The following is a 26134-nucleotide window of genomic DNA, read 5'->3' as shown; positions in this document are numbered from 1 at the left end:
CTAAAAATCTCATGTGTTTGTTCATAAGCCAGTATGCTATTCACATTTCACATATTTCACATTTCCTTAGTTTTTAGCACAGACAAATGTGGCCATTGATCTATTTTTGTTTTTCACATTATATATACACACATACAGCTCTGCTGCATACACATTATATATACACACATACAGCTCTGCTGTATACACATTATATATACACACATACAGCTCTGCTGTATACACACATTATATATACACACATACAGCTCTGCTGTATACACACATTATATATACACACATACAGCTCTGCTGTATACACATTATATATACACACATACAGCTCTGCTGCATACACATTATATATACACATACAGCTCTGCTGCATACACATTATATATACACACATACAGCTCTGCTGCATACACATTATATATACACACATACAGCTCTGCTGTATACACATTATATATACACACATACAGCTCTGCTGTATACACATATTATATATACACACATACAGCTCTGCTGTATACACATTATATATACACACATACAGCTCTGCTGTACACACATTATATATACACATACAGCTCTGTTGCATACACATTATATATACACATACAGCTCTGCTGCATACACATTATATATACACATACAGCTCTGCTGTACACACATTATATATACACACATACAGCTCTGCTGTATACACATTATATATACACACATACAGCTCTGCTGCATACACATTATATATACACATACAGCTCTGCTGCATACACATTATATATACACATACAGCTCTGCTGCATACACATTATATATACACACATACAGCTCTGCTGTATACACATTATATATACACACATACAGCTCTGCTGTATACACATATTATATATACACACATACAGCTCTGCTGTATACACATTATATATACACATACAGCTCTGCTGTATACACATTATATATACACATACAGCTCTGCTGTATACACACATACAGCTCTGCTGTATACACACATTATATATACACACATACAGCTCTGCTGCATACACATTATATATACACACATACAGCTCTGCTGCATACACATTATATATACACACATACAGCTCTGCTGTATACACATTATATATACACACATACAGCTCTGCTGCATACACATTATATATACACACATACAGCTCTGCTGCATACACATTATATATACACACATACAGCTCTGCTGCATATACATTATATATACACATACAGCTCTGCTGTATACACATTATATATACACACACAGCTCTGCTGCATACACATTATATATACACATACAGCTCTGCTGCATACACATTACATATACACATACAGCTCTGTTGCATACACATTATATATACACATACAGCTCTGCTGCATACACATTATATATACACATACAGCTCTGCTGCATACACATTATATATACACACATACAGCTCTGCTGCATACACATTATATATACACACATACAGCTCTGCTGCATACACATTATATATACACATACAGCTCTGCTGCATACACATTATATATACACACATACAGCTCTGCTGTATACACATTATATATACACACATACAGCTCTGCTGTATACACATATTATATATACACACATACAGCTCTGCTGTATACACATTATATATACACATACAGCTCTGCTGTATACACATTATATATACACATACAGCTCTGCTGTATACACATTATATATACACACATACAGCTCTGCTGCATACACATTATATATACACACATACAGCTCTGCTGTATACATATTATATATACACACATACAGCTCTGCTGTATACACATATTATATATACACACATACAGCTCTGCTGTATACTCATATATACACACATACAGCTCTGCTGTACACACATTATATATACACACATACAGCTCTGCTGTATACACATATTATATATACACACATACAGCTCTGCTGTATACACATTATATATACACATACAGCTCTGCTGCATACACATTATATATACACACATACAGCTCTGCTGCATATACATTATATATACACATACAGCTCTGCTGTATACACATTATATATACACACATACAGCTCTGCTGTATACACATATTATATATACACACATACAGCTCTGCTGTATACACATTATATATACACATACAGCTCTGCTGCATACACATTATATATACACACATACAGCTCTGCTGCATATACATTATATATACACATACAGCTCTGCTGTATACACATTATATATACACACATACAGCTCTGCTGCATACACATTATATATACACACATACAGCTCTGCTGTATACATATTATATATACACACATACAGCTCTGCTGTATACACATATTATATATACACACATACAGCTCTGCTGTATACTCATATATACACACATACAGCTCTGCTGTACACACATTATATATACACACATACAGCTCTGCTGTATACACATTATATATACACACATACAGCTCTGCTGCATACACATTATATATACACACATACAGCTCTGCTGCATATACATTATATATACACACATACAGCTCTGCTGTATACACATTATATATACACACACAGCTCTGCTGTATACACATTATATATACATATACAGCTCTGCTGTATACACATTATATATACACACATACAGCTCTGCTGCATACACATTATATATACACACATACAGCTCTGCTGTATACATATTATATATACACACATACAGCTCTGCTGTATACACATATTATATATACACACATACAGCTCTGCTGTATACTCATATATACACACATACAGCTCTGCTGTACACACATTATATATACACACATACAGCTCTGCTGTATACACATATTATATATACACACATACAGCTCTGCTGTATACACATTATATATACACATACAGCTCTGCTGCATACACATTATATATACACACATACAGCTCTGCTGCATATACATTATATATACACATACAGCTCTGCTGTATACACATTATATATACACACATACAGCTCTGCTGTATACACATATTATATATACACACATACAGCTCTGCTGTATACACATTATATATACACATACAGCTCTGCTGCATACACATTATATATACACACATACAGCTCTGCTGCATATACATTATATATACACATACAGCTCTGCTGTATACACATTATATATACACACATACAGCTCTGCTGCATACACATTATATATACACACATACAGCTCTGCTGTATACATATTATATATACACACATACAGCTCTGCTGTATACACATATTATATATACACACATACAGCTCTGCTGTATACTCATATATACACACATACAGCTCTGCTGTACACACATTATATATACACACATACAGCTCTGCTGTATACACATTATATATACACACATACAGCTCTGCTGCATACACATTATATATACACACATACAGCTCTGCTGCATATACATTATATATACACATACAGCTCTGCTGTATACACATTATATATACACACATACAGCTCTGCTGCATACACATTATATATACACACATACAGCTCTGCTGTATACATATTATATATACACACATACAGCTCTGCTGTATACACATATTATATATACACACATACAGCTCTGCTGTATACTCATATATACACACATACAGCTCTGCTGTACACACATTATATATACACACATACAGCTCTGCTGTATACACATTATATATACACACATACAGCTCTGCTGCATACACATTATATATACACACATACAGCTCTGCTGTATACACATTATATATACACACACAGCTCTGCTGTATACACATTATATATACACATAAAGCTCTGCTGCATACACATTATATATACACACATACAGCTCTGCTGTATACACATTATATATACACACATACAGCTCTGCTGCATACACATTATATATACACACATACAGCTCTGCTGCATATACATTATATATACACATACAGCTCTGCTGTATACACATTATATATACACACATACAGCTCTGCTGCATACACATTATATATACACACATACAGCTCTGCTGTATACATATTATATATACACACATACAGCTCTGCTGTATACACATATTATATATACACACATACAGCTCTGCTGTATACTCATATATACACACATACAGCTCTGCTGTACACACATTATATATACACACATACAGCTCTGCTGTATACACATTATATATACACACATACAGCTCTGCTGCATACACATTATATATACACACATACAGCTCTGCTGTATACACATTATATATACACACACAGCTCTGCTGTATACACATTACATACACACATAAAGCTCTGCTGCATATACATTATATATACATACATACAGCTCTGCTGCATACACATTATATATACACATAAAGCTCTGCTGTATACACATTATATATACACATACAGCTCTGCTGCATATACATTACATACACATATATACACACACAGCACATTGTTGTTACACAAGCTCTTCCTCACCACACACCGCACACATACGCTGCTTGTCCCAGTCTGCTCTGCGCCGTGCACACGCAATGACTCACTCCACTCTGTGAGCTGACTCCTCCCACCATGCAAGAATTGATCACGTGTTCCTGACATCACGGAAGGTCCTGCAGTTCTGGCTGTAGTGTCCGCGCTGCTGTGTGTGGGGAACTTCTCTTGTCCTGTTTCGTTTGCTCTTGTTTGTCTAGGCTGATAACACCGAACAATAGCTGCGTGACAATTGTATGAACGTATATATTTATTTATTTATGGGCTGATTTTCTACTTCTGTTCTTATTAGAGAGTTGCTTAACAGGCAATTCCCTCTGACACTTGACGTGCCCTTATTGTGTGAGTGGGCGTGCTGTGCTTATGGTGCAGGGAGGATGTGTGGCCATAATCGCCCCTATGTCCGCGTACTCCGCTGGTTTCTAACGGGTGTCTTCTTACAGACAATGGCGGCGGAGTTCCTGTAGGATGGAGGAATGGAATACCCCTTACCTGTGCCTGCAGCGCTGTGTGATGACGTTCCGAGTCCCCCAATTCCGCGGCCTGAAGAGGGTCCTCAGGTATGCAACTATTGTAAAGTGGGTGTGATTCCCACTACTAAGACCCCCACTGTGAGCCAACCAAGATGTCTCCACCCATCATCAAGCCCGTGGCTAGGGGGGCATGGCTGGAGTGTATTCTGCCCCTCTAGGTAAAAGGAACCTGTCAGCTAAAAAAAAGGACGTCTTTAGGTACCGTCACACTCAGCGCCGCTGCAGCGATATAGACAACGAGCCGATCGCTGCAGCGTCGCTGTTTAGGTCGCTGTAGAGACGTCAAACACAGCAGCTCCACAACGATGCAGGAGCGATCCTGTGACGTAACGGTGACTCACTTATCGTTCTCACAGGTCGTTAGCTCCATGTAAAACCTTGCTGACATCGTTGCTTTTGCTGTCAAACACGACGATACACGCCGATCTGACGACCAAATAAAGTTCTGGACTTCTAGCTCCGACCAGCGATATCACAGCGGGATCCAGATCGCTGCTGCGTGTCAAACACAACAAGATCGCTAACCAGGACGCTGCAACGTCACGGATCGCTGTCGTTCTCGTTGTAAAGTTGCTGAGTGTGAAGGTACCTTTAACCTGCAGGCAAATGCGTGTTCAGCAGTGTAATCAGAAGGGCGGCTACAGGGAGAAAAGGAAGTTCTATCCTCCCTGTAGCCGCTAGCTTCCAGTCGCCAGGAGGTACAGGTTGTTGGACCAGTGACCGCTCACCACACAGTGACAGTGCTGTGATCACCCCCTGTGCCTGGAAATACAGCCTGCTTACTACACAGTGACAGCACTGTAATCACCCCCTGTGCCTGGACACACAGCCTGCTTACTGCACAGTGAAAGCGCTGTAATCACCCCCTGTGCCTGGACACACAGCCTGCTTACTACACAGTGACAGCACTGTAATCACCCCCTGTGCCTGGAAATACAGCCTGCTTACTACACAGTGACAGCACTGTAATCACCCCCTGTGCCTGGACACACAGCCTGCTTACTACACAGTGACAGCACTGTAATCACCCCCTGTGCCTGGACACACAGCCTGCTTACTGCACAGTGACAGTGCTGTAATCACCCCCTGTGCCTGGACACACAGCCTGCTTACTGCACAGTGACAGCGCTGTAATCACCCCCTGTGCCTGGACACACAGCCTGCTTACTACACAGTGACAGCACTGTAATCACCCCCTGTGCCTGGACACACAGCCTGCTTACTGCACAGTGACAGCACTGTAATCACCCCCTGTGCCTGGACACACAGCCTGCTTACTACACAGTGACAGCACTGTAATCACCCCCTGTGCCTGGACACACAGCCTGCTTACTGCACAGTGACAGTGCTGTAATCACCCCCTGTGCCTGGACACACAGCCTGCTTACTGCACAGTGACAGCGCTGTAATCACCCCCTGTGCCTGGACACACAGCCTGCTTACTACACAGTGACAGCACTGTAATCACCCCCTGTGCCTGGACACACAGCCTGCTTACTGCACAGTGACAGCTCTGTAATCACCCCCTGTGCCTGGACACACAGCCTGCTTACTACACAGTGACAGCACTGTAATCACCCCCTGTGCCTGGACACACAGCCTGCTTACTACACAGTGACAGTGCTGTAATCACCCCCCTGTGCCTGGACACACAGCCTGCTTACTGCACAGTGACAGCTCTGTACTCACCCCCTGTGCCTGGACACACAGCCTGCTTACTACACAGTGACAGCACTGTAATCACCCCCTGTGCCTGGACACACAGCCTGCTTACTGCACAGTGAAAGCGCTGTAATCACCCCCTGTGCCTGGACAGACAGCCTGCTTACTACACAGTGACAGTGCTGTGATCACCCCCTGTGCCTGGACACACAGCCTGCTTACTACACAGTGACAGCGCTGTACTCACCCCCTGTGCCTGGACACACAGCCTGCTTACTACACAGTGACAGTGCTGTAATCACCCCCTGTGCCTGGACACACAGCCTGCTTACTACACAGTGACAGTGCTGTAATCACCCCCTGTGCCTGGACACACAGCCTGCTTACTGCACAGTGACAGCGCTGTAATCACCCCCTGTGCCTGGACACACAGCCTGCTTACTACACAGTGACAGTGCTGTAATCACCCCCCTGTGCCTGGACACACAGCCTGCTTACTGCACAGTGACAGCTCTGTACTCACCCCCTGTGCCTGGACACACAGCCTGCTTACTACACAGTGACAGCACTGTAATCACCCCCTGTGCCTGGACACACAGCCTGCTTACTGCACAGTGAAAGCGCTGTAATCACCCCCTGTGCCTGGACAGACAGCCTGCTTACTACACAGTGACAGTGCTGTGATCACCCCCTGTGCCTGGACACACAGCCTGCTTACTACACAGTGACAGCGCTGTACTCACCCCCTGTGCCTGGACACACAGCCTGCTTACTACACAGTGAAAGCGCTGTAATCACCCCCTGTGCCTGGACACACAGCCTGCTTACTGCACAGTGACAGCTCTGTAATCACCCTCTGTGCCTGGACAGACAGCCTGCTTACTGCACAGTGAAAGCGCTGTAATCACCCCCTGTGCCTGGACACACAGCCTGCTTACTACACAGTGACAGCGCTGTACTCACCCCCTGTGCCTGGACACACAGCCTGCTTACTACACAGTGAAAGCGCTGTAATCACCCCCTGTGCCTGGACACACAGCCTGCTTACTGCACAGTGACAGCTCTGTAATCACCCTCTGTGCCTGGACAGACAGCCTGCTTACTGCACAGTGAAAGCGCTGTAATCACCCCCTGTGCCTGGACACACAGCCTGCTTACTGCACAGTGAAAGCGCTGTAATCACCCCCTGTGCCTGGACAGACAGCCTGCTTACTACACAGTGACAGTGCTGTGATCACCCCCTGTGCCTGGACACACAGCCTGCTTACTACACAGTGACAGCCCTGTAATCACCCCCTCTGCCTGGACACACAGCCTGCTCACCAAACAGTGACAGCTCTGTAATCACCCTCTGTGCCTGGACAGACAGCCTGCTTACTACACAGTGACAGCGCCGTAATCACCCCTTGTGCCTTGACAGGCAGCTTGCTTACTAAAATATTTAGAATTGAGAGTCCTCAGTGGTTGATACCTTTTAATGGCTAACTGAAAAGATGGTAACAAATTGCAAGCTTTCGAGACTACACAGGTCTCTTCATCAGGGAAAGACTAAAAGAAATTCTGAAGAATCACAAATTTATGCACAACATAGCACAGAAAAAAAAAGGAAAAACCATGGATAAGCCAGGTGACATGAAGCATAATTACCATGAGTGATAAACAGTTATGTCCATAAATATTGGGCCAGTTCTTAGATAAGGATTGTTTTATTGTCCTCTGATTGGGGTCTGGTTCTGTTGTGATGACCCCTCATAGTCTGAGGGGCAAGTTCCTTAGTTGATGTAAAAAGACATAAATCCATGCGACACATTAATTCCTGCAGTGAGACTGTCAAAGGTCGTCATCAGTTTATATTCCCAGACTCTTCTGTCTCTCTTAGATTTGAAGTTACCTTTTAACACAAGTAATTTCATGTCCATAATATTATGATTTGGGAGACAGAAATGTATTGCCACAGGTATATCCATTCTTTTTTCTCTTATTGTATGGCGGTGAGAGTTCATCCTTGTTCTCAGTTTTTGCCCTGTCTCCCCCACATACAGACCCCCAGTTGGACATTTAGTACAAATAATTAAGTACACCACATTAGAAGTGATGCAGCTGAAAGTACCTGGTATCTTGTAGTCCTGATGTGAGTTGGGAATCTTTATCTTGTCTGTGGTCATTATAAATGGACAGGTTTTACATTTTTTCTGATTGCAAGGGAAGGTACCTGCAGCTGTTGGAGAGGACAGGGAGCTCTTGACAATGATGCTTCTTAGATTTGGGGGCTGCCTAAAACACAGTAGTGGGGGGTCTGGAAAAATGGATTGTAATCGGGCATCTTTTTGCAGTAAAGGTTGTAATTTCCGTGCAGCTCCCCTTAGCACCTCCAGATTTGGATTGTAGGTAACTACTAGAGGCACCCGGTTATTTTCTTCTTTAGTTTTGTAATGTAGCAGGTGATTCCTTGATATTCTGGTGGCTCTTGTGATCTGATTTTCAATTGTTCTTGGATGGTAGCCCTGATTCAAAAAGATCTTTCTGAGGCGACCAAGGTGTTCATCCCTATCCATTGGGTTGGAACATATACGATTGTATCTGATGGCTTGGCTGTAGACAATGGAGTTTGTGTTTTGGATGGAAACTGTCCTCTTTAAGGTATGTTGGACGGTCGATTGGCTTCTGATACAGGAATGTCTCTGTTTTATTATTCTGCAGCTTAATGATGGTGTCCAAAAAGTTAATTTCAGTTCAGGAGTAGTTGAGTGTCAAGTTGATGGTAGGATGATATTGATAAAACTGTTCATGGAACGTCTTTAGCTGTGGCTCAGACTCTGTCCAGATGATTAAAATGTCATCAATGTAGTAGGCCAGGGGCCTGATGGGACATGAGAACAAAAAGTCGCTTTCAAGCTTGGCCATGAAAAGATTTGCATACTGTGGGGCCATTTTACTTCCCATTGCTGTGCCAGTCTTCTGTAGATAGATCTTCTTGTCAAATTCAAAGTAACTGTGGGTGAGGATGAATTTTATAAGTTTCACCACAGAATTTGCATCAGTCCCTGTGTTTTCCAGGAAGAATTTGCAGGCATTTATTCCATCCTGGTGTGGGATATTGGAGTACAAAGATTCCACATCCCTGGTGGCCAGGATGGTTCCTTCTGGTAGAGGACCTATTGCTGATAGTTTATTCAATAGGTCAGATGTGTCCTTAATGAAGCTGGGTGTGTCCTTTACCAGGGGTTTAAGAATACCCTCTACCCATCCAGATACCTGCTCAGTAAGGGTGCCCACACATGAAATAATTGGTCTTCCTGGGTTTCCAGATTTGTGGATTTTGGGAAGCATGTAGAATGTCCCTGTTCTTGGACTTTCTGGTGTCAGGTCATTGGCTCTTATGGATACGTCGGGCAGGCAATATACCAACTTGTTTAGTTCCTTGTAATAATCCTGTGTAGGATCCGACGCCAATATTTTGTAGTAGCGTGTGTCCATAAGTTGTCTGTTTGCTTCCGTCATGTAGTCTGATGTGTTCATCATGACTATTGCACCACCCTTGTCAGCAGGTTTGATGATGATTTCTTTGTTGGTTTTCAGACACTGCATGGCCTTTCTCTCCTGGGCACTGATGTTGGATGCTTGTGTCCTGTTAGTATCTATGATGGTGGATTTTATCAACTGTCTGAAGGAGTCTATATAGATATCCAAATGAGGGTTGCGTCCCGGTGGAGGTGTCCAGTCTGACCTCTTCTTTGTTGTTAGGATCCCTTTTCCTTCAGTCCAGGTGGGTTCTGAATCTTCTGTATCATTGAAATATTCCCTCAGACGCAGTCTCCTGAAAAAAATGTTCCATATCACTGCAGAGTTCAGTTTTATCCAGGGCCTTAGTAGGACAAAATGAGAGTCCTCTGGAAAGCACGGCCAGCTCCACTTTGTTGGGTTTATAATCTGAGAGATTAATGACACAGTTAGATGCCTTTGTGCCTGGAATGGAGTGGTTGTCCAAGTTGTCAGGTTTTGGCTTTGTTTTGTATCTGTTTGCATAGAGTCCTGAAATGAGGCGCAATCAGACAGACAGAGACAGAAGAGTCTGGGAATATAAACTGATGACGACCTTTGACAGTCTCACTGCAGGAATGAATGTGTCGCATGGATTTATGTCTTTTTACATCAACTAAGGAACTTGCCCCTCAGACTATGAGGGGTCATCACAACAGAACCAGACCCCAATCAGAGGACAATAAAACAATCCTTATCTAAGAACTGGCCCAATATTTATGGACATAACTGCTTATCACTCATGGTAATTCTGCCTCATGTCACCTGTCTTATCTATGTTTTTTCCTTTTTTTTTTTTCCTGTGCTATGTTGTGCATAAATATGTTATTCTTCAGAATTTCTTTTAGTCTTTGCCTGATGAAGAGACCTGTGTAGTCTCGAAAGCTTGCAATTTGTTATCATCTTTTCAGTTAGCCATTAAAAGGTATCAACCACTGAGGACTCTCAATTCTAAATATTTTTCTATCTACTGGCTAACAAGGAGCAGGCTAACTGACAGCCTGCTAACACACATACACCCTTTAGTGCTCTGAGTGATTTCATACCATTCCTCCACAGGTATAACCACCTGGTACAATGGTGATCTTGAGAGAAGGGCTTTGTCCTGGATTAACAGCTGATATTATTAGTCTACTGAAAAAGAACCATGTGAGAACAGGTAGGATCCCATTCTGTCGCTGAGCTGGTAACCACTCACTTTGTATCTCTTTTTTATCAATCCACTTTAAGGCCTCATTCTGTTAGTGATTTTTCACTTACACATAAAACTGACCGCTTTTCAACAATGTCGGTTTTTACCGTCAGGATTCCATCAGGTTTTTAAACATGAAAAAAAATAACTGCAGTTTCTCATGTTTCTCCTATCAATCAGTGAAAAACAGGCAGCACTACGCAGATGGCATCTGTTGTCAGATTGTTACACGGACCGAGAGACTTGCACTGGCAAGTTTGATCAATGACTCAGTTCAAAATTGGACAGGTCTCTGTGATTTCATGTGGTCTTCAGTCCGCGTAAAACACATACATATGAACAGCCACGTAGACTGTAATAGGTAAGAGTTCTATCTCAGAGAAACTCATCACATATGAGAAAAACTAACATCTGAATGAGCTCCAAGGTCAGCCAGCGCTGTTATGTCAAATTCTGTAAAACACGACTGCTTGCCGTTGTTGCTTAGATGAACATGCTTGGGCTAGGTGCGCACTGCTTCTGAGCACCCAGCCTACAGCATACACCAGACAGAAGCTAGAAGTTTGTTTGTCTCTCTTTGGCCGGTATGCAACTGCAAACTGCTTGTCCAACTGTATATAATTGTTTAGCAGTTTCTTTACTGTAGGTGTGCCATGTTGATTAAATTGCACTTATTAAATTTGGATCATTTAATAAAAAAAAAAAAAAACCCTGTGAAACCATGTTTTTTTTTTTTTTTAATGGAAAAACCACATGCAGGTGACCACATCAACCACGTCATGATTGTATCACATGCACCATCTAGCTTTACCCTAAAAGCTCTGTTCTGTATATACAGTGGCATGTATTTACCTCCAGCCCATTCAGCTGCATTTCTAATCAAACTTCTACCATCTGCATATTACCTGACCTTATTAAATTGAATGGGAACAAATTAAAGAGGACTTTTTAACCTAATTTTTCATATTAACCTTTTTTTTCCTGCGAGACATGGCTGGTTTCTGCTTGCCGTGTAATCTCCTTGCAGTGAGCACTGACAGTGCGCTCTCTTTCCAGCTTTTCACATCAGAGCAGACAAGGGAGCGCAATGTCACTGCACTGAAAAGAACAGTGCACAGTAATAATAATAATTTTTATTTGTATAGTGCCAACATAATCTTCAGCACTTTTCATTTTAGAGGGGACATGTATAGACAATAAAGACATTACAAAATAACACATAACAGATACCAAAAGGAGTGAGGACCCTGCTCGCAACCTTGCAATCTACCAAGGCTATGTTGTCCAGTACTGATCTGTTAGAATGGATCCAGTAAAAATTAATTGGCAAAAAAGTTGTGCAGACACAACTTTAGTCTGTTTTTAAATAACTGATCTTTGCTGGATCCATATATATATATTTTTTTTTTTAATCATTGAAGTCTATGGAAAATGGATATGTTAATTTCCATCCGTTTTTCTTTCATTTGTAGCAAATCCTTTTTGTGCTTATTAGATCCAGTAAGCTTTGTTTCATGCTGGAGTCATAGGCAGCCTCTTCCCCCTAATGATATCTCTCTTTTGAGTATCCCAGCATGCACTGGGAGTTTTCAAGCAAAGCATCATCTAACAGAGGAAGTAGTTAAAAAACTGAAGCAGTTAGATACCGTAGTGAAGGAACAATAGGGAATTTTCAATGAAGGTATATTAGAAAAGAGATTAGATTATTCCATAAAATGAACAAACATGATTAAAATGTATGTTAGTTTCAGACCGCCCCTTTAAGGCAATGGTTTGATAAATGTTTGCTTTGTACTGTACATGAAATGTATTGTACAGGAATAAAAAAACATGGCTGCTGTCTTCCAAACACAGCGCCACATCTGTCCAGGGATACAGTGCCTCATCCCCATTGAAGTAAATGCGGTTATGTTGCTATACCACGCATAAACGGTGAACTGGAACAAAACACCATGTTTTTCTAATCCTGTGTAGTTCTCACTTTACAAGCAGGGGAATTTACCAAATCTAGGAGCTGAGCTGTAGTTATCACAGTCTAGTCTCTCCTCTTAGAGGCTGTGATTTGTCAGTGGTAGGATGGGCTGTCATGATAACCAGGGATAAATGGTTTCATAGTAGGAGAGTGATCAGCAGTGGTTATTATTGCTGTAACTACAACATGTACTTTTTCTTCCCTGTTGTAGTGGTTGATTTGGTGGCATCTGATTTAGAAGAACTTGCTAGGAAATGCTCTCTTTCATACAAGGTAAGATACACCGGAGCTGCCGCACCCTCGACCCACTGTCTCCTTCCCCACCATCCTGTAGAATGTAAGCCCCCAAGGGCAGGGTCCTCGCCCCTCTGTATCAGTCTGTAATTGTTAGTTTGCTTACTGTAAGTGATATCTGTATTCTGTATGTTAAGTTACCGTTACACTAAACGACTTACCAACGATCACGACCAGCGATACGACCTGGCCGTGATCGTTGGTAAGTCGTTGTGTGGTCGCTGGAGAGCTGCGACCAACGATCAGGGGAACGACTTCGGCATCGTTGAAACTGTCTTCAATGATGCCGAAGTCCCCCTGCAGCACCCGGGTAACCAGGGTAAACATCGGGTTACTAAGTGCAGGGCCGCGCTTTGTAACCCGATATTTACCCCGGTTACCATTGTAAAAGTAAAAAAAAACCCACTACATACTCACATTCTGATGTCTGTCACGTCCCCCCGGCGTCCACAGGGTTAAAACTGCTTTTGGCAGGAGCGCTGGTAATGCACGCGCTGCTGCCGAGAGCTTCCCTGCACTGAATGTGTCGGCGCCGGCCGTAAAGCAGCACAGCGGTGACGTCACCGCTGTGCTCTGCTTTACGGCCGGCGCCGACACAGTCAACCCTGTGGACGCCGGGGGACGTGACAGACATCAGAATGCGAGTATGTACTGTTTTTTTTTTTTTTTTTTTTACTTTTACAATGGTAACCAGGGTAAATATTGGGTTACTAAGCGCGGCCCTGCGCTTAGTAACCCGATATTTACCCTGGTTACAAGTGAACACATCGCTGGATCGGCGTCACACACGCCGATCCAGCGATGACAGCGGGTGATCAGCGACCAAAAAAAAGGTCCTGATCATTCCGATCGACCAACGATCTCCCAGCAGGGGCCTGATCGTTGGTCGCTGTCACACATAACGAGATCGTTAGCGGGATCGTTGCTTACGTCACCAAAAGCGTGACGTTGCAACGATATCGTTATGTGTGACTCAGCCTTAACTCCTTCTCATGTACAGCACCGTGAAATCAATGGTGCTATATAAATAAGTAATAATACTGTGTGATAATGATTTGTTATCCCTTAAGCAATGCTGCCATTTGCAGCCCCATGGATATAGAGCAGTTCCCTAATCTGTGTCTCACCAGCTGTTGAAAAGCCTTACCTAACCTTGGCTCCAAGGAGAGCAGAACCATCTCACCTGACGATGAGGTCAATAACTGAGTAATGACTCAGTAATGCTTGTTTCCTGACTATCATGCCATCTAAATGGGCCTCTAGAGTAAACCTCACCACTACGATCAGTCTTTATATTTCTGATTGTGATTTTTACAATAGCACTATCATCCTGATCAAAAATACATTTTAGGTTTATCATTGATCTTTCCCCCATTTATGTGAATAGTGTAAATGGTCGCTTATACTTTATTCTCACCCAGAGCTGCATCTAAAGACCCCCATGCCCGTTAGATAGCTGTCACCCTTGTGATGCCTTGGCCGGCAGGTATTTTGCCCGACTCCTCCATACATAGGTGCACTCCTGTGTTATGCATAGGAGATCTGGTGGCAGACTATCTCTTAACGAACAAAATGATCGGCAATCCAAAATCAGACACGTTGGATCCTTATATCCTCTGGCATAATCCTTTTAGGGCCCCCCATATACTTTAGACTGTCAGCCGAACCTGTCGATGTCAGTGGGCTTGGCCAACATTAGTCTAATATGAATGTCTGCTGCTAGCTGAGTTCGCAGGATCTCGCATGTCACAGCAATCCTTCTATTCATTTACTGATGGTGTTGGGCCACTACATAGTTGTGTGAAAAAAAGGATTGACATATTAATATTGTATTTTAGACCCTTGTGGCTGTGAGACGCGTGCTGCTTGCACAGTACTCTGCATTCCCCTCCAACGGAGCAGATTTATATGAAGAGCTGAAGGCTTCTACTGCAATCCTTCCCACCGGTAACAAGAAGTAAGAGACTGCAATGTAAAGTGATGTGAAACTTCAGAAATGCCTACTCATGGCCATTAAATGTCAGGTCTCCTGGGTCTTCTATTATATTTCAGATGTGGTGGGGAAGTGATTGTAAATACTACAGGAATAGATCAAGTAAAACAAAAAACATTTGGAACTGTAGTTTATTTTTACTTGGGAATAGAACGTTACCTAAAAGTTTGACACTCTACAAAGATTGTGTTTTGTGTATTGCCCTGACATGAGGTAGTGAGTGTCTTAGTGAATTTTTACATATGTGACGCTAATATAGTGTGAAAACGAGGTGAATAAGAATCAGCCTACATTAGACGTTGCTGCTCGGTATATACATGTGAGTCTTCCTATTGGTGACACTGTTTCTGATTAATTACATGGAAGAAATGTCAATGTAGATTCTGAAAGGTGCAGGAAATATCACCTCTCTTCTGCCAGGTATCCCCTTACTGGAGAGGGTGAAATATCACACTGCCGTCCTGTAAGTGACAGGGACCTTTATATAGGGAAGGAAATAACTAGGGGACAAAAGGGAAAACTCATGTATCTGCCCTTCCTAGAATTCCGGTGTTGGCCTTCTGAAAAATCAGGTACAGTTTTGAATTTTCCTATTATTTCCTAACCTCCTGAGATTAGTAAAAGTCATAAAGATAATAAACTCTGTGTCATCTGTTTCAGAGGGTAAAAGTACAACTTTTTAGGCAAGTTCATGTAAAATTCATAACCTACTCTTGAATGAAGCTGGTGGTCTGTAAAGTCATCCTGTTTATGCACTTAAAGGGGTTGTCCGGCCTTAAGCTACAAGTGTGTAGTTACTCTGTGACTGCAGACTTGTGAATCCTCACATCGTGCTCACTGTGAGGATTCTCCAGCGCTGGGAGTGGGCGGTCATGTGACTGCTAGTATGTGATTTGCATACTTCTGGCCACATTCCAACTAGACTGAGTCCCACTGCATTTAATACACTTGCATTGAGCGAGGCAATGTCCATCCAGTCGGAACGTGACTGTATATATGCAAATCGCATACTTGAGGCCAGGTGCTCGCCCGCACTGACACCGGAGAAACCTAAAAGTGCTGATGTGAGAATTCACAAGTGTGCAGTCATCTGACTTGTAGTGCTGGACAAGTTTTTTAAGCATAATATACCGCACATATTGTATTTCTTATCTTCATTTTGTTCTTTGCTATGCAGATTAGACTTCCTCTTGGATTCGGGTCTATATACAGGAGAAGTCGCTGAGATTGCAGGGGCACCCGGCAGTGGTAAAACGCAGGTTGGAAATAAAACAATTTTGGGCATTTGTGATTATTACTTTATCATTGACAAAATATTATTAGAACTACAACTCCAAAACTGCCGAGAGTCCTAAAATATTTGGTATGTTTAGAGGAAGCCTTTATTGAAGGTGTTTTGTGATTATATAATTTATCCTTTGGCTTTGTCTCTGTGCCTTATTCCTTCTCCTATAAAAAATATTTGCATTGTCAATGTAAAGTCTGAGATCCCACCAGCCTCTTGCAGGTCTTAGCTGTAGTGTGAATACTTAAAGAGAATCTTTCAGGCGACTCCTGGCACCCAAACCACTGGCAGCATCAATTGCTTCTAGATATATATGCCGTACATATATTTTTCTGAAACACTCCAAATGATCTTTAAAGATCTGATCAAGGATCCTGGTCAGAAACAAGGTTTTCTTGTGTCCCTGTTTTAATAGGAAACAACAGGATTTTCCAGTATTGAGGTAAGCGACATTTGAAGGGATTTAGGGCCCTGAGGCCCCCATTCATCAAGACCAGTGATGTTTGCCCCAGTTTTGATGAAGAGTCGTGCTGGAGTCAGACGCTCCTGATTTATTCCACAAATCTTACTCCAGTTAGAGTAAGGGCTGTGTCACACATCCGAGCAATTCGGTCTGATTTCGGATCAAAATGCACGGACTGGCCGTACGTCTCCTGTCCTGAGCGTGACAGCGTCATAGAAATATATGAAGCGGTCATGCTCAGGTCGGGAAAGCCACGGCTAGTCTGTGCATTGCTATCCGACATTGGACTGAATTGCTCGGATTTGTGACACAGCCCTAAGACAAGTGACTAATTAGATGAGCTGTGGTATCATGCCCCCGTCCCACCCCAGCTCTGCCCATTTTGGCATAGGTGGGCAAAAGCTGACATGACATGAAAACGCCCAAACTTCTCTTAGCGTAAAAATGTTGCGTCTTTTCAAAGCGATTTATGCCCGAATAATGTATCAGTCACTTTGTGGTGAATTTTAGGCTGGAATTTTACTTTAAAGGTAATGTGTCATCACAAAGTGACCTATTGTTTAAATCAAGTTATGTTGCATGTATTTAAAAAAAAATTGTTAATTTGTATTTTTTTTATGTCACTATGCTGCAGTTTTAACACTGGCCACTTGGACTAATGTAAGACTCTTCCTTTCTTTTGCACACGTGGACATAAGTAGCAATAGACTGACTATTGATTTACATTGACCGACTTGTGGCACAAAACGACCACCTATTGGTATACTTTTACCGATCGGCAGTTGTTTAAATGCCTGTGTACATAGGCAGAAATAAGTAAACTGTGAACAATGAGCGATCTGTAACAGATTGCTCAGTGCACATAAGGCCCCGTCTCACATAGCGATTTACCAACGATCACGACCAGCGATACGACCTGGCCGTGATCGTTGGTAAGTCGTTGTGTGGTCGCTGGGGAGCTGTCACACAGACAGCTCTCTCCAGCGACCAATGATCAGGGGAACGACTTTGGCATCGTTGAAACTGTCTTCAACGATGCCGAAGTCCCCCTGCAGCACCCGGGTAACCAGGGTAAACATCGGGTTACTAAAGGTACCTTCACACGAAACGACTTTGTAACGATATCGCTAGCGATCCGTGACGTTGCAGCGTCCTGGCTAGTGATATCGTTTAGTTTGACACGCAGCAGCGATCAGGATCCTGCTGTGATGTCGCTGGTCGCTGAATAAAGTTCAGAACTTTATTTGGTCGTCCGATCGCCGTGTATCGTTGTGTTTGACAGCAAAAGCAACGATACCAGCGATATTTTACACTGGTAACCAGGGTAAACATCGGGTTACTAAGCGCAGGGCCGCGCTTAGTAACCCGATGTTTACCCTGGTTACCAGCGTAAAATGTAAAAAAAACAAACAGTACATACTTACATGCGTCCCCCGGCGTCCGCTTCCTGCAATGACTGAGCGCCGCAAAGTGAAAGTGAAAGCACAGCACAGCGGTGACGTCACCGCTGTGCCCTGCTACTGCCGGCGCTCACACAGTGCAGGAAGCGGACGCCGGGGGACGCATGTAAGTATGTACTGTTTGTTTTTTTTACATTTTACGCTGGTAACCAGGGTAAACATCGGGTTACTAAGCGCGGCCCTGCGCTTAGCAACCTGATGTTTACCCTGGTTACCCGGGGACCTCGGCATCGTTGGTCGCTGGAGAGCGGTCTGTGTGACAGCTCTCCAGCGACCAAACAGCGACGCTGCAGCGATCGGCATCGTTGTCGCTATCGCTGCAGCGTCGCTTCATGTGAAGGTACCTTAAGCGCAGGGCCGCGCTTAGTAACCCGATGTTTACCCTGGTTACCAAAAAAAACAAACAGTACATACTCACCATCTGATGTCTGTCAGGTCCCTTGCCGTCTGCTTCCTGCTCTGACTGAGTGCCGCCGTACAGTGAGAGCAGAGCGCAGCGGTGACGTCACTGCTGTGCTGTGCTCTCACTGTACGGCGGCACTCAGTCAGAGGAGGAAGCAGACGGCAAGGGACCTGACGGACACCGAAAGGTGAGTATGTACTGTTTGGTTTTTTTTACATTTACGCTGGTAACCAGGGTAAACATCGGGTTACTAAGCGCGGCCCTGCGCTTAGTAACCCGATGTTTACCCTGGTTACCAGTGAAGACATCGCTGGATCGATGTCACACACACCGATTCAGCGATGTCAGCGGGACCTCAACGACCAAAAAAAGGTCCAGGCCATTCCGACACGACCAGCGATCTCGCAGCAGGGGCCTGATCGCTGGTACGTGTCACACATAGCGAGATCGCTACTGAAGTCGCTGTTGCGTCACAAAACTTGTGACTCAGCAGCGATCTTGCTAGCGATCTCGCTATGTGAGACGGGGCCTATAGGCTGCCATAGGTTTTGGCATTGCGAGTCCTGTTCACACAGGATAATGCCCTGCCAATAGCACTGATTTTTTGGCTCTGTGCAAAAGATTATTTCACCCAATATACATTTTGCTCGTTTGTCTTGTGATCGCCAGCCTTTTTACACAGGGCAAGAAAATGCTTACTAAAGCTTGTTCATGATTATCTTGCAATGTAAATGGAGATTTAGACCCTATCTTTTTTATAGAAGCATTATTTGGGAATGCCTTATCTGGGCAAAGGTCATTGAAAAGGCAGGGAATGGAGAGGTATCACCTATTGTGATCCTGTGTTATCTGGTGTACACAGAGGTATTACTTTGCATTGTAATCCTGTCTGTGATATGGCAGTGGGGCTGCTCATCTATTCTGTACAGTATCTGAAGTGTCTAGCATAAGGGTACCGTTACACAGTGCCATTTTCATCGCTACGACGGCACGATTCGTGACGTTGCAGCGTCGTATAAGTATCGCTCCAGCGTCGTATACTGCGGTCACACGTTGCAATACATGGCGCTGGAGCGATAATTTCATGACGTATTTGCGATGTAGAAGCCGTTGGTTACTGTGCGCACATCGTATACAACCTGTGTCACACAATGCAATCATGCCGCCACAGCGGGACACTAGACGACGAAAGAAAGTTTCAAACGATCTGCTACGACGTACGATTCTCAGCGGGGATCCGGATCGCAGTAGCGTGTCAGACACAGCGATATCGTAAATGCATCGCTGGAACGTCACGAATCGTGCCGTTGTAGCGATCAAAATTGCACTGTGTGACGGTACCTTAAGGCCTACCAATAACAGGCTTGGATGTCCTGATGAAGAAGTCAGATGACTTCAAAACGCTTTGATATAGAATATTCTTCTGTCTCCTGGATTCTTCCGTTGGTCATGATCAGCTTAGCATTTAGCCCACTTTTTTCCATTTCTGTTGTTTGTCGGATCTCCATCGTGGCTTGCAGCAGCTGGCATTTCTGAGCTACTATAATCGTGTTTAACACAACCCTATCAAGTGAGCACCTTCTCGCACCCTATTATCCTCCATCACCCAGATTAGACCCTGTTGCACTTTATATTGATTGCTTCTTCAGCATTTTACCACTTAGCATCAGGCCTAGATAGAATGAGAACATTGCAAGAATTTTTTTTATACATTTAACATTAAAACCTGATTTAAAAAATAGATCTTTTTGTGATGACACCTTCCATCTAACTCGCTCTTCGATAACCTACAATCTGGTTTCCGTCCCCACCATTCCACTGAGACTGCCCTGACCAAACTTACGAACGACTTACTTACAGCCAAAGCTAACAGACAATTCTCTATACTCCTCCTTTTAGACCTGTGCTCTGCTTTCAACACAGTTGACCACTGCCTCCTACTACAGATCCTCATACCTTACCAACTGCACATTTAGCGTTTCCTACTCCCATACTACCTCTTCATCTCGCCCCCTCTCTTTTGGTGTCCCTCAAGGCTCTGTCCTAGGACCCTTACTCTTCTCAATCTATACCCTTGGCCTGGGACAACTCATAAGGTCCAATGGTTTCCAGTACCATCTATATGCTGATGACACTCAGATCTACATCTCTGGCCCAGATGTCTCCTCTCTGCTCTCCAGAATCCCAGAGTGTCTATCAGCCATATCCTCCTTCTTCTCCTCTCGCTTCCTCAAACACAATGTGGACAAATCTGAACAAATTATCTTTCCTCCATTTCGCACACCTTCCCTACCTATCTATCTATCACAATAAATGAATTCACACTTTCCCCTGTCTTGGTAATCCGCTGCCTCAGAGTAACCCTTGACTCGGCCCTGTCCTTCAAACCGCACATCCAAACTCTCGCCACCTCCTGTCGCCTCCAGCTCAAAAATATTTCCAGAATCCGTCCTTTCCTCAACCCTCACTCTACCAAAATGCTTGTGCATGCCCTAATCATCTCCCGCCTCGACTACTGCAACATCCTCCTCTGTGGCCTCCCCGCTAACACTCTTGTGCACCTCTCCAGTCGATCCTTAACTCTGCTGCCCGACTAATTCATCTGTCTCCTCGCTACACTCCTGCTATCCCTCTTTGCAAATCCCTTCACTGGCTCCCAATTTCTTAGCGCATCCAGTTTAAACTGCTAACACTGACCTATAAAGCCATCCATAACCTTTCTCCGTATATTTCCAAACTAATCTCTCAATATCTTCCCTCACGTAATCTCCGGTCCTCCCAAGACCTCCTACTCTCCTCCACACTTATTCGCTCCTCACCTATCGCCTCCAAGACTTCTCCCGAATATGCCCCATCCTCTGGAATTCTGTGCCCCAACACGTCCAGTTATCCACCACATTTGGATCCTTCAAACGGAACCTGAAAACCCATCTCTTCAAAGAAGCTTACAACCTGTAACGACCACACGGCCACCTCAACACCATCGGAGCTACTGCAACCCCGACCTACTGTCTCCTTCCCCATAATCCTGTAGAATGCAAGCCCGCATGGGCAGGGTCCTCGCCCCTCTGTACCAGTCTGTCATTGTTAGTTTGTTTACTGTAAGGCTGCTTTCACACATCAGGTTTTTTGTTTCAGGCACAATCCGGCAGTTTTTTAAAAAAACGGATCCGTTTTTTTCCCATAGAGTTGTATTAGCGGCGGATTGTGCCTAAAGGGCATGCGTTTCATCCGTTTTGTGCCGGATCCGTCCCTTCAGGCTTTTTTGCCGGACACAAAAAACATCTACTGCAACGTTTTTTCTGTGCGGCGAAAAAGCCTGAATGACGTTTCCGTCAATAAACGCATGGAACGGATGTGTGAATGAACGGTTCCGGCTACCGAATCCGTTTTTTCACATTGAGCATGCCCAGAAGCTTTGTTTTCGATTCTGGTATGGGAAAATCCCTCTCTCCCTCTCTCGGAATCAGGAAGTCAAAAATCCATGTGCAGTAAAGAAAGCCGGATGCGCCGGATCTAGCTAAAAAACGGATCCGGTGCATCAGTTTTTTCAAAATTTACGCCGGATCCGTTTTTTGCAAATTTGCCGGCTTTAGCCTAAAACCAAAAACCTGATGTGTGATATTTGTATTTTGATGTAGCCCCATCTCATATACAGCACCATGGAATTAATGGTGCTATATGAATAAATAATAACACATCCCCTTTAATGGGTAACTGTTATTAAAGATAGGTGTGATATGTCGAAGGGACTTTTGAAAAGTGTTAATCAGCAAAAGCTTGTATGCATAGACCACCTGCAATTTGTAGATTGCAGGAGAACAATTATTCCCATTCAGACTGTCAGATGCCATGTATTGGTTTATACTTTTAATGTACTTTCTACTCTTTGTCAATGGTTTTTAGGGAGCAATACGCTCAGCAAAAATATTGCACACCTGTTTCTAGCAATTGTTTGGCTGTCTCAGAATATGAATTATATTGATCAAAATTTATATTTCACTTACAGCCATTACCTTATTGTACATATGGACCTAATGCATGGCTGAGCTTTGAAATTTGGTTTTAAAAAAAATTTGGGGGGAGGAAGAAAGGGTAACTTGAAAGGGTTTTTTAAAATCATTTGAGCTATTTTACAAATCTGCTTATGTGATTTATTTGTGATTTTCAGTATGGCAGAAATTAAGCACGGTACATTAAATTTGCGTACTCTTTTCACTTTTTTTCGTACATTTGTTTCTACAAAATGCATACATTTTTGTTCTTTTAGTTGTGTCAGAGCATTGCTGTAAATGTTGCTACCAGTTTACAGCAGAGAGTGTGTTATATAGACACCACCGGGGGCCTCACTGGTACTCGGCTTCTGCAATTAATTCAGTGCAAGACCCAACGGGAGGATGAGCAGGTAAGCAGCATGTGAAATAAGTTTCAGTTTGGAAGTAATCTAAAATGTGGCTTGATAAATGTGTTCTTGTCCAGACTGAAAGAGGACCTGTCACTTGCTCAAAAAAATTGCAATGAATACTGTGTAAAAAGCTTGAGCTCACCTTATTCTGCATGTCTTTTCCTTTTTGGCTTGTGTAACTCCATTGCTCAGTTATTCACATTTGTTGCTTTTGCAGTTCAGTATGTGAAATCTCTTCTTGCAGATAAACTGGTGTGTCTTCAGACTCTTCTCTGGGGGCCAACACTTTTTTTTTACCCCTCTGTGACACTGCCAATCACAGTTTGACAGTGTCTGAAACTCCTAGATCAGGTGCTGAGCTGTGACTGGCAGCATCTGGAAAGATGGGGTGAAAGCGCACACCCATGGAAAAGACTGAGGAAATTACCAGTGCAAGCAGAAATTTCACATACTGCACTCCAATTGGAACAAATATAAATATCTCTGCATTGGAGTGATGCGGCGCAAAACCGAAAAGAGCAGCAGAAACAGGGTATCTTAGGGATTTTTTACTGGGTATTTACTCGCATCTAAATCACTTTTAGAAGTACTGTTTTGTTTTTACTTTTAACCCCTTAACAACCGCCGATACGCCTTTTAATGGTGCTTATACCTCATTGCCGCTTTTTAAAGGCGCTGAGAAATAAGGTTATAGCATCCCCCAGAGTCGGAAATTCTCCGGGATCTCGGCTACCGGGGGTAACTGAGACCCCGGAGAACATGATTCGGGTCGGTTTTTACCAACCCCAGTGTTGCGATCATCATTATTCACGGAATAACGGCGACCGCAAAAAAAAAAAGAAGTCAGATTTCCCATTTAATTTCTCTCCTCTGATACAATCTATCACATCAGAGGAGAGAGAAATGGGCTCCACTGAAACCCCCCCCCCCCAGTACCACCGAGGTCCCTGGACCCTCCTACATCCTACAGTCCTGTCACCCGGCCATCAGCGTCTTCTTCCGGGAAGAAAATGGTGGGCACCGCCGAGATCTGCCAGCCGACACCTGGCAACAATAGGAAATTTTTCCTATTGGTTCATTTTGATCACTGTGATAGACCTAACCCAGTGATCAAATTAAGACAAATAGTAAATCAATCTCCCCTTTATCACCCTCTTAGTTAGGTAAAAATAATAAAAGTAAAAAAAAAATGTATTTCCCTGTTTCCGTTAGGTTAGGGTTGGGGCTAGGATTAGGGTTGGGGTTAGGATTGGGTTAGGGTTGGGGCTAGAGTTAGGGTTGTGTTAGGGTTATGGTTAGGGTTGGGATTAGGGTTAGGGGTGTGTTGGGGTTAGGGTTATGGTTATGTTTAGGGTTGTGCTGTTGGAGTTAGAATTGGGGGGGGGTTCCACTGTTTAGGTACATCAGGGGGTCTCCAAACTCGACATGGTGCCCAGCATTGATTCCAGCCAATTTTGCATTCAAAAAGTCAAACGGTGCTCCCTCCCTTCTGAGTCTTGCCATGTGCCCAAACAGTGGCTTTCCTGTTGTGAATTCCGCTCTTGGGCTCCCTCCGGTGGCTGTAAGTGGCACTATTATGAGTTCTGTTCTTGGGCTACCTCCGGTGGTTATAAGTGGTACGGCTGCTCCTTGGATTTAGCTGTCAGCAGCTGCTTCCACTGATTGTCTATTCGGGCTCGGCTATTTAGCCTGGCTCTATCCTTCAGTTAGTGCCAGTTGTCAATGTTCCTGGTTGGATTCACATCTCTGCTTGGATTTCTCTGCTATTCTGACCAGATCATCAAAGATAAACCTGGCTTGGTTCTTTGCAGTCCATATGTTTTGGACTTAATAGTTCAGTACATTCTATGTTTTTTCTAGTCCAGCTTGTCAGTGTGGATTTATTCAGTTAAGCTGGAAGCTCTGGAGAAGCAGATTTATCCTCCACACCTTTAGTCAGGTTGTGGAGATTTTTGTAAACTCTGTGGTGGATTTTTCTAGTATTTTAATACTGACCACACAGTATTCTGTCCTATCCTATCTATCTAGATTGGCCTCCTTTGCTAAATCCTGGTTTCATTCTGTGTATGTCATTTCCCTCTCCACTCACAGTCAATATTTGTGGGAGGCTGTCTGTCCTTTGGGGATTTTCTCTGAGGCAAGATAGAATCAGGAAAGCTATCTTTAGAGGTATTTAGTCCTCCGGCTGTGACGAGGTGTCTAGGGAGTGACAGGAACATCCCACGGCTACTTCTAGTGTTGTGTTAAGTTCAGGGTCTGCGGTCAGTAAAGGTACCACCTCCTCCAGAGCACGTTCCATGTTGCTCCTAAACCACCAGATCATAACACTTTCCCCCAACATATGTGGTATTGACGTACTCAGGAGAAATTGCACAGCAAATTTTATGGTCCATTTTCTCCTGATACCCTTGTGAAAATAA

General features: G+C 43.4%; 2 protein-coding genes across 5 annotated transcripts in view; one reads left to right on the top strand and one right to left on the bottom strand.

Moving 5' to 3' along the window:
- Positions 1-26134, bottom strand: part of LOC143816179 (uncharacterized) — a 173110-nt gene that overhangs the window by 146424 nt on the left and 552 nt on the right. The window lies entirely within an intron of this gene.
- Positions 4594-26134, top strand: part of RAD51D (RAD51 paralog D) — a 36035-nt gene continuing 14494 nt past the window's right edge. Inside the window, exons 1-7 of one of the 4 annotated variants that reach the window (XM_077296252.1) lie at positions 4594-4662; positions 4956-5072; positions 11307-11406; positions 13623-13684; positions 15544-15662; positions 16876-16957; positions 23580-23714. In XM_077296252.1, coding sequence (XP_077152367.1) covers positions 11325-11406; positions 13623-13684; positions 15544-15662; positions 16876-16957; positions 23580-23714 — 480 coding nt within the window. In that variant the 5' untranslated portion in view covers positions 4594-4662; positions 4956-5072; positions 11307-11324. Of the gene's footprint in view, positions 4747-4955; positions 5073-11306; positions 11407-13622; positions 13685-15543; positions 15663-16875; positions 16958-23579; positions 23715-26134 lie in introns of all 4 variants that reach the window. The other 3 variants (XM_077296254.1, XM_077296251.1, XM_077296253.1) reach the window with 3 other exon arrangements.

This window comes from Ranitomeya variabilis, chromosome 3, assembly GCF_051348905.1.
Source record: "Ranitomeya variabilis isolate aRanVar5 chromosome 3, aRanVar5.hap1, whole genome shotgun sequence".
Taxonomy (NCBI): domain Eukaryota; kingdom Metazoa; phylum Chordata; class Amphibia; order Anura; family Dendrobatidae; genus Ranitomeya; species Ranitomeya variabilis.
The sequence above is the reverse complement of the archived record's forward strand: the minus strand, read 5'-3'. Positions and strand labels throughout refer to the sequence as shown.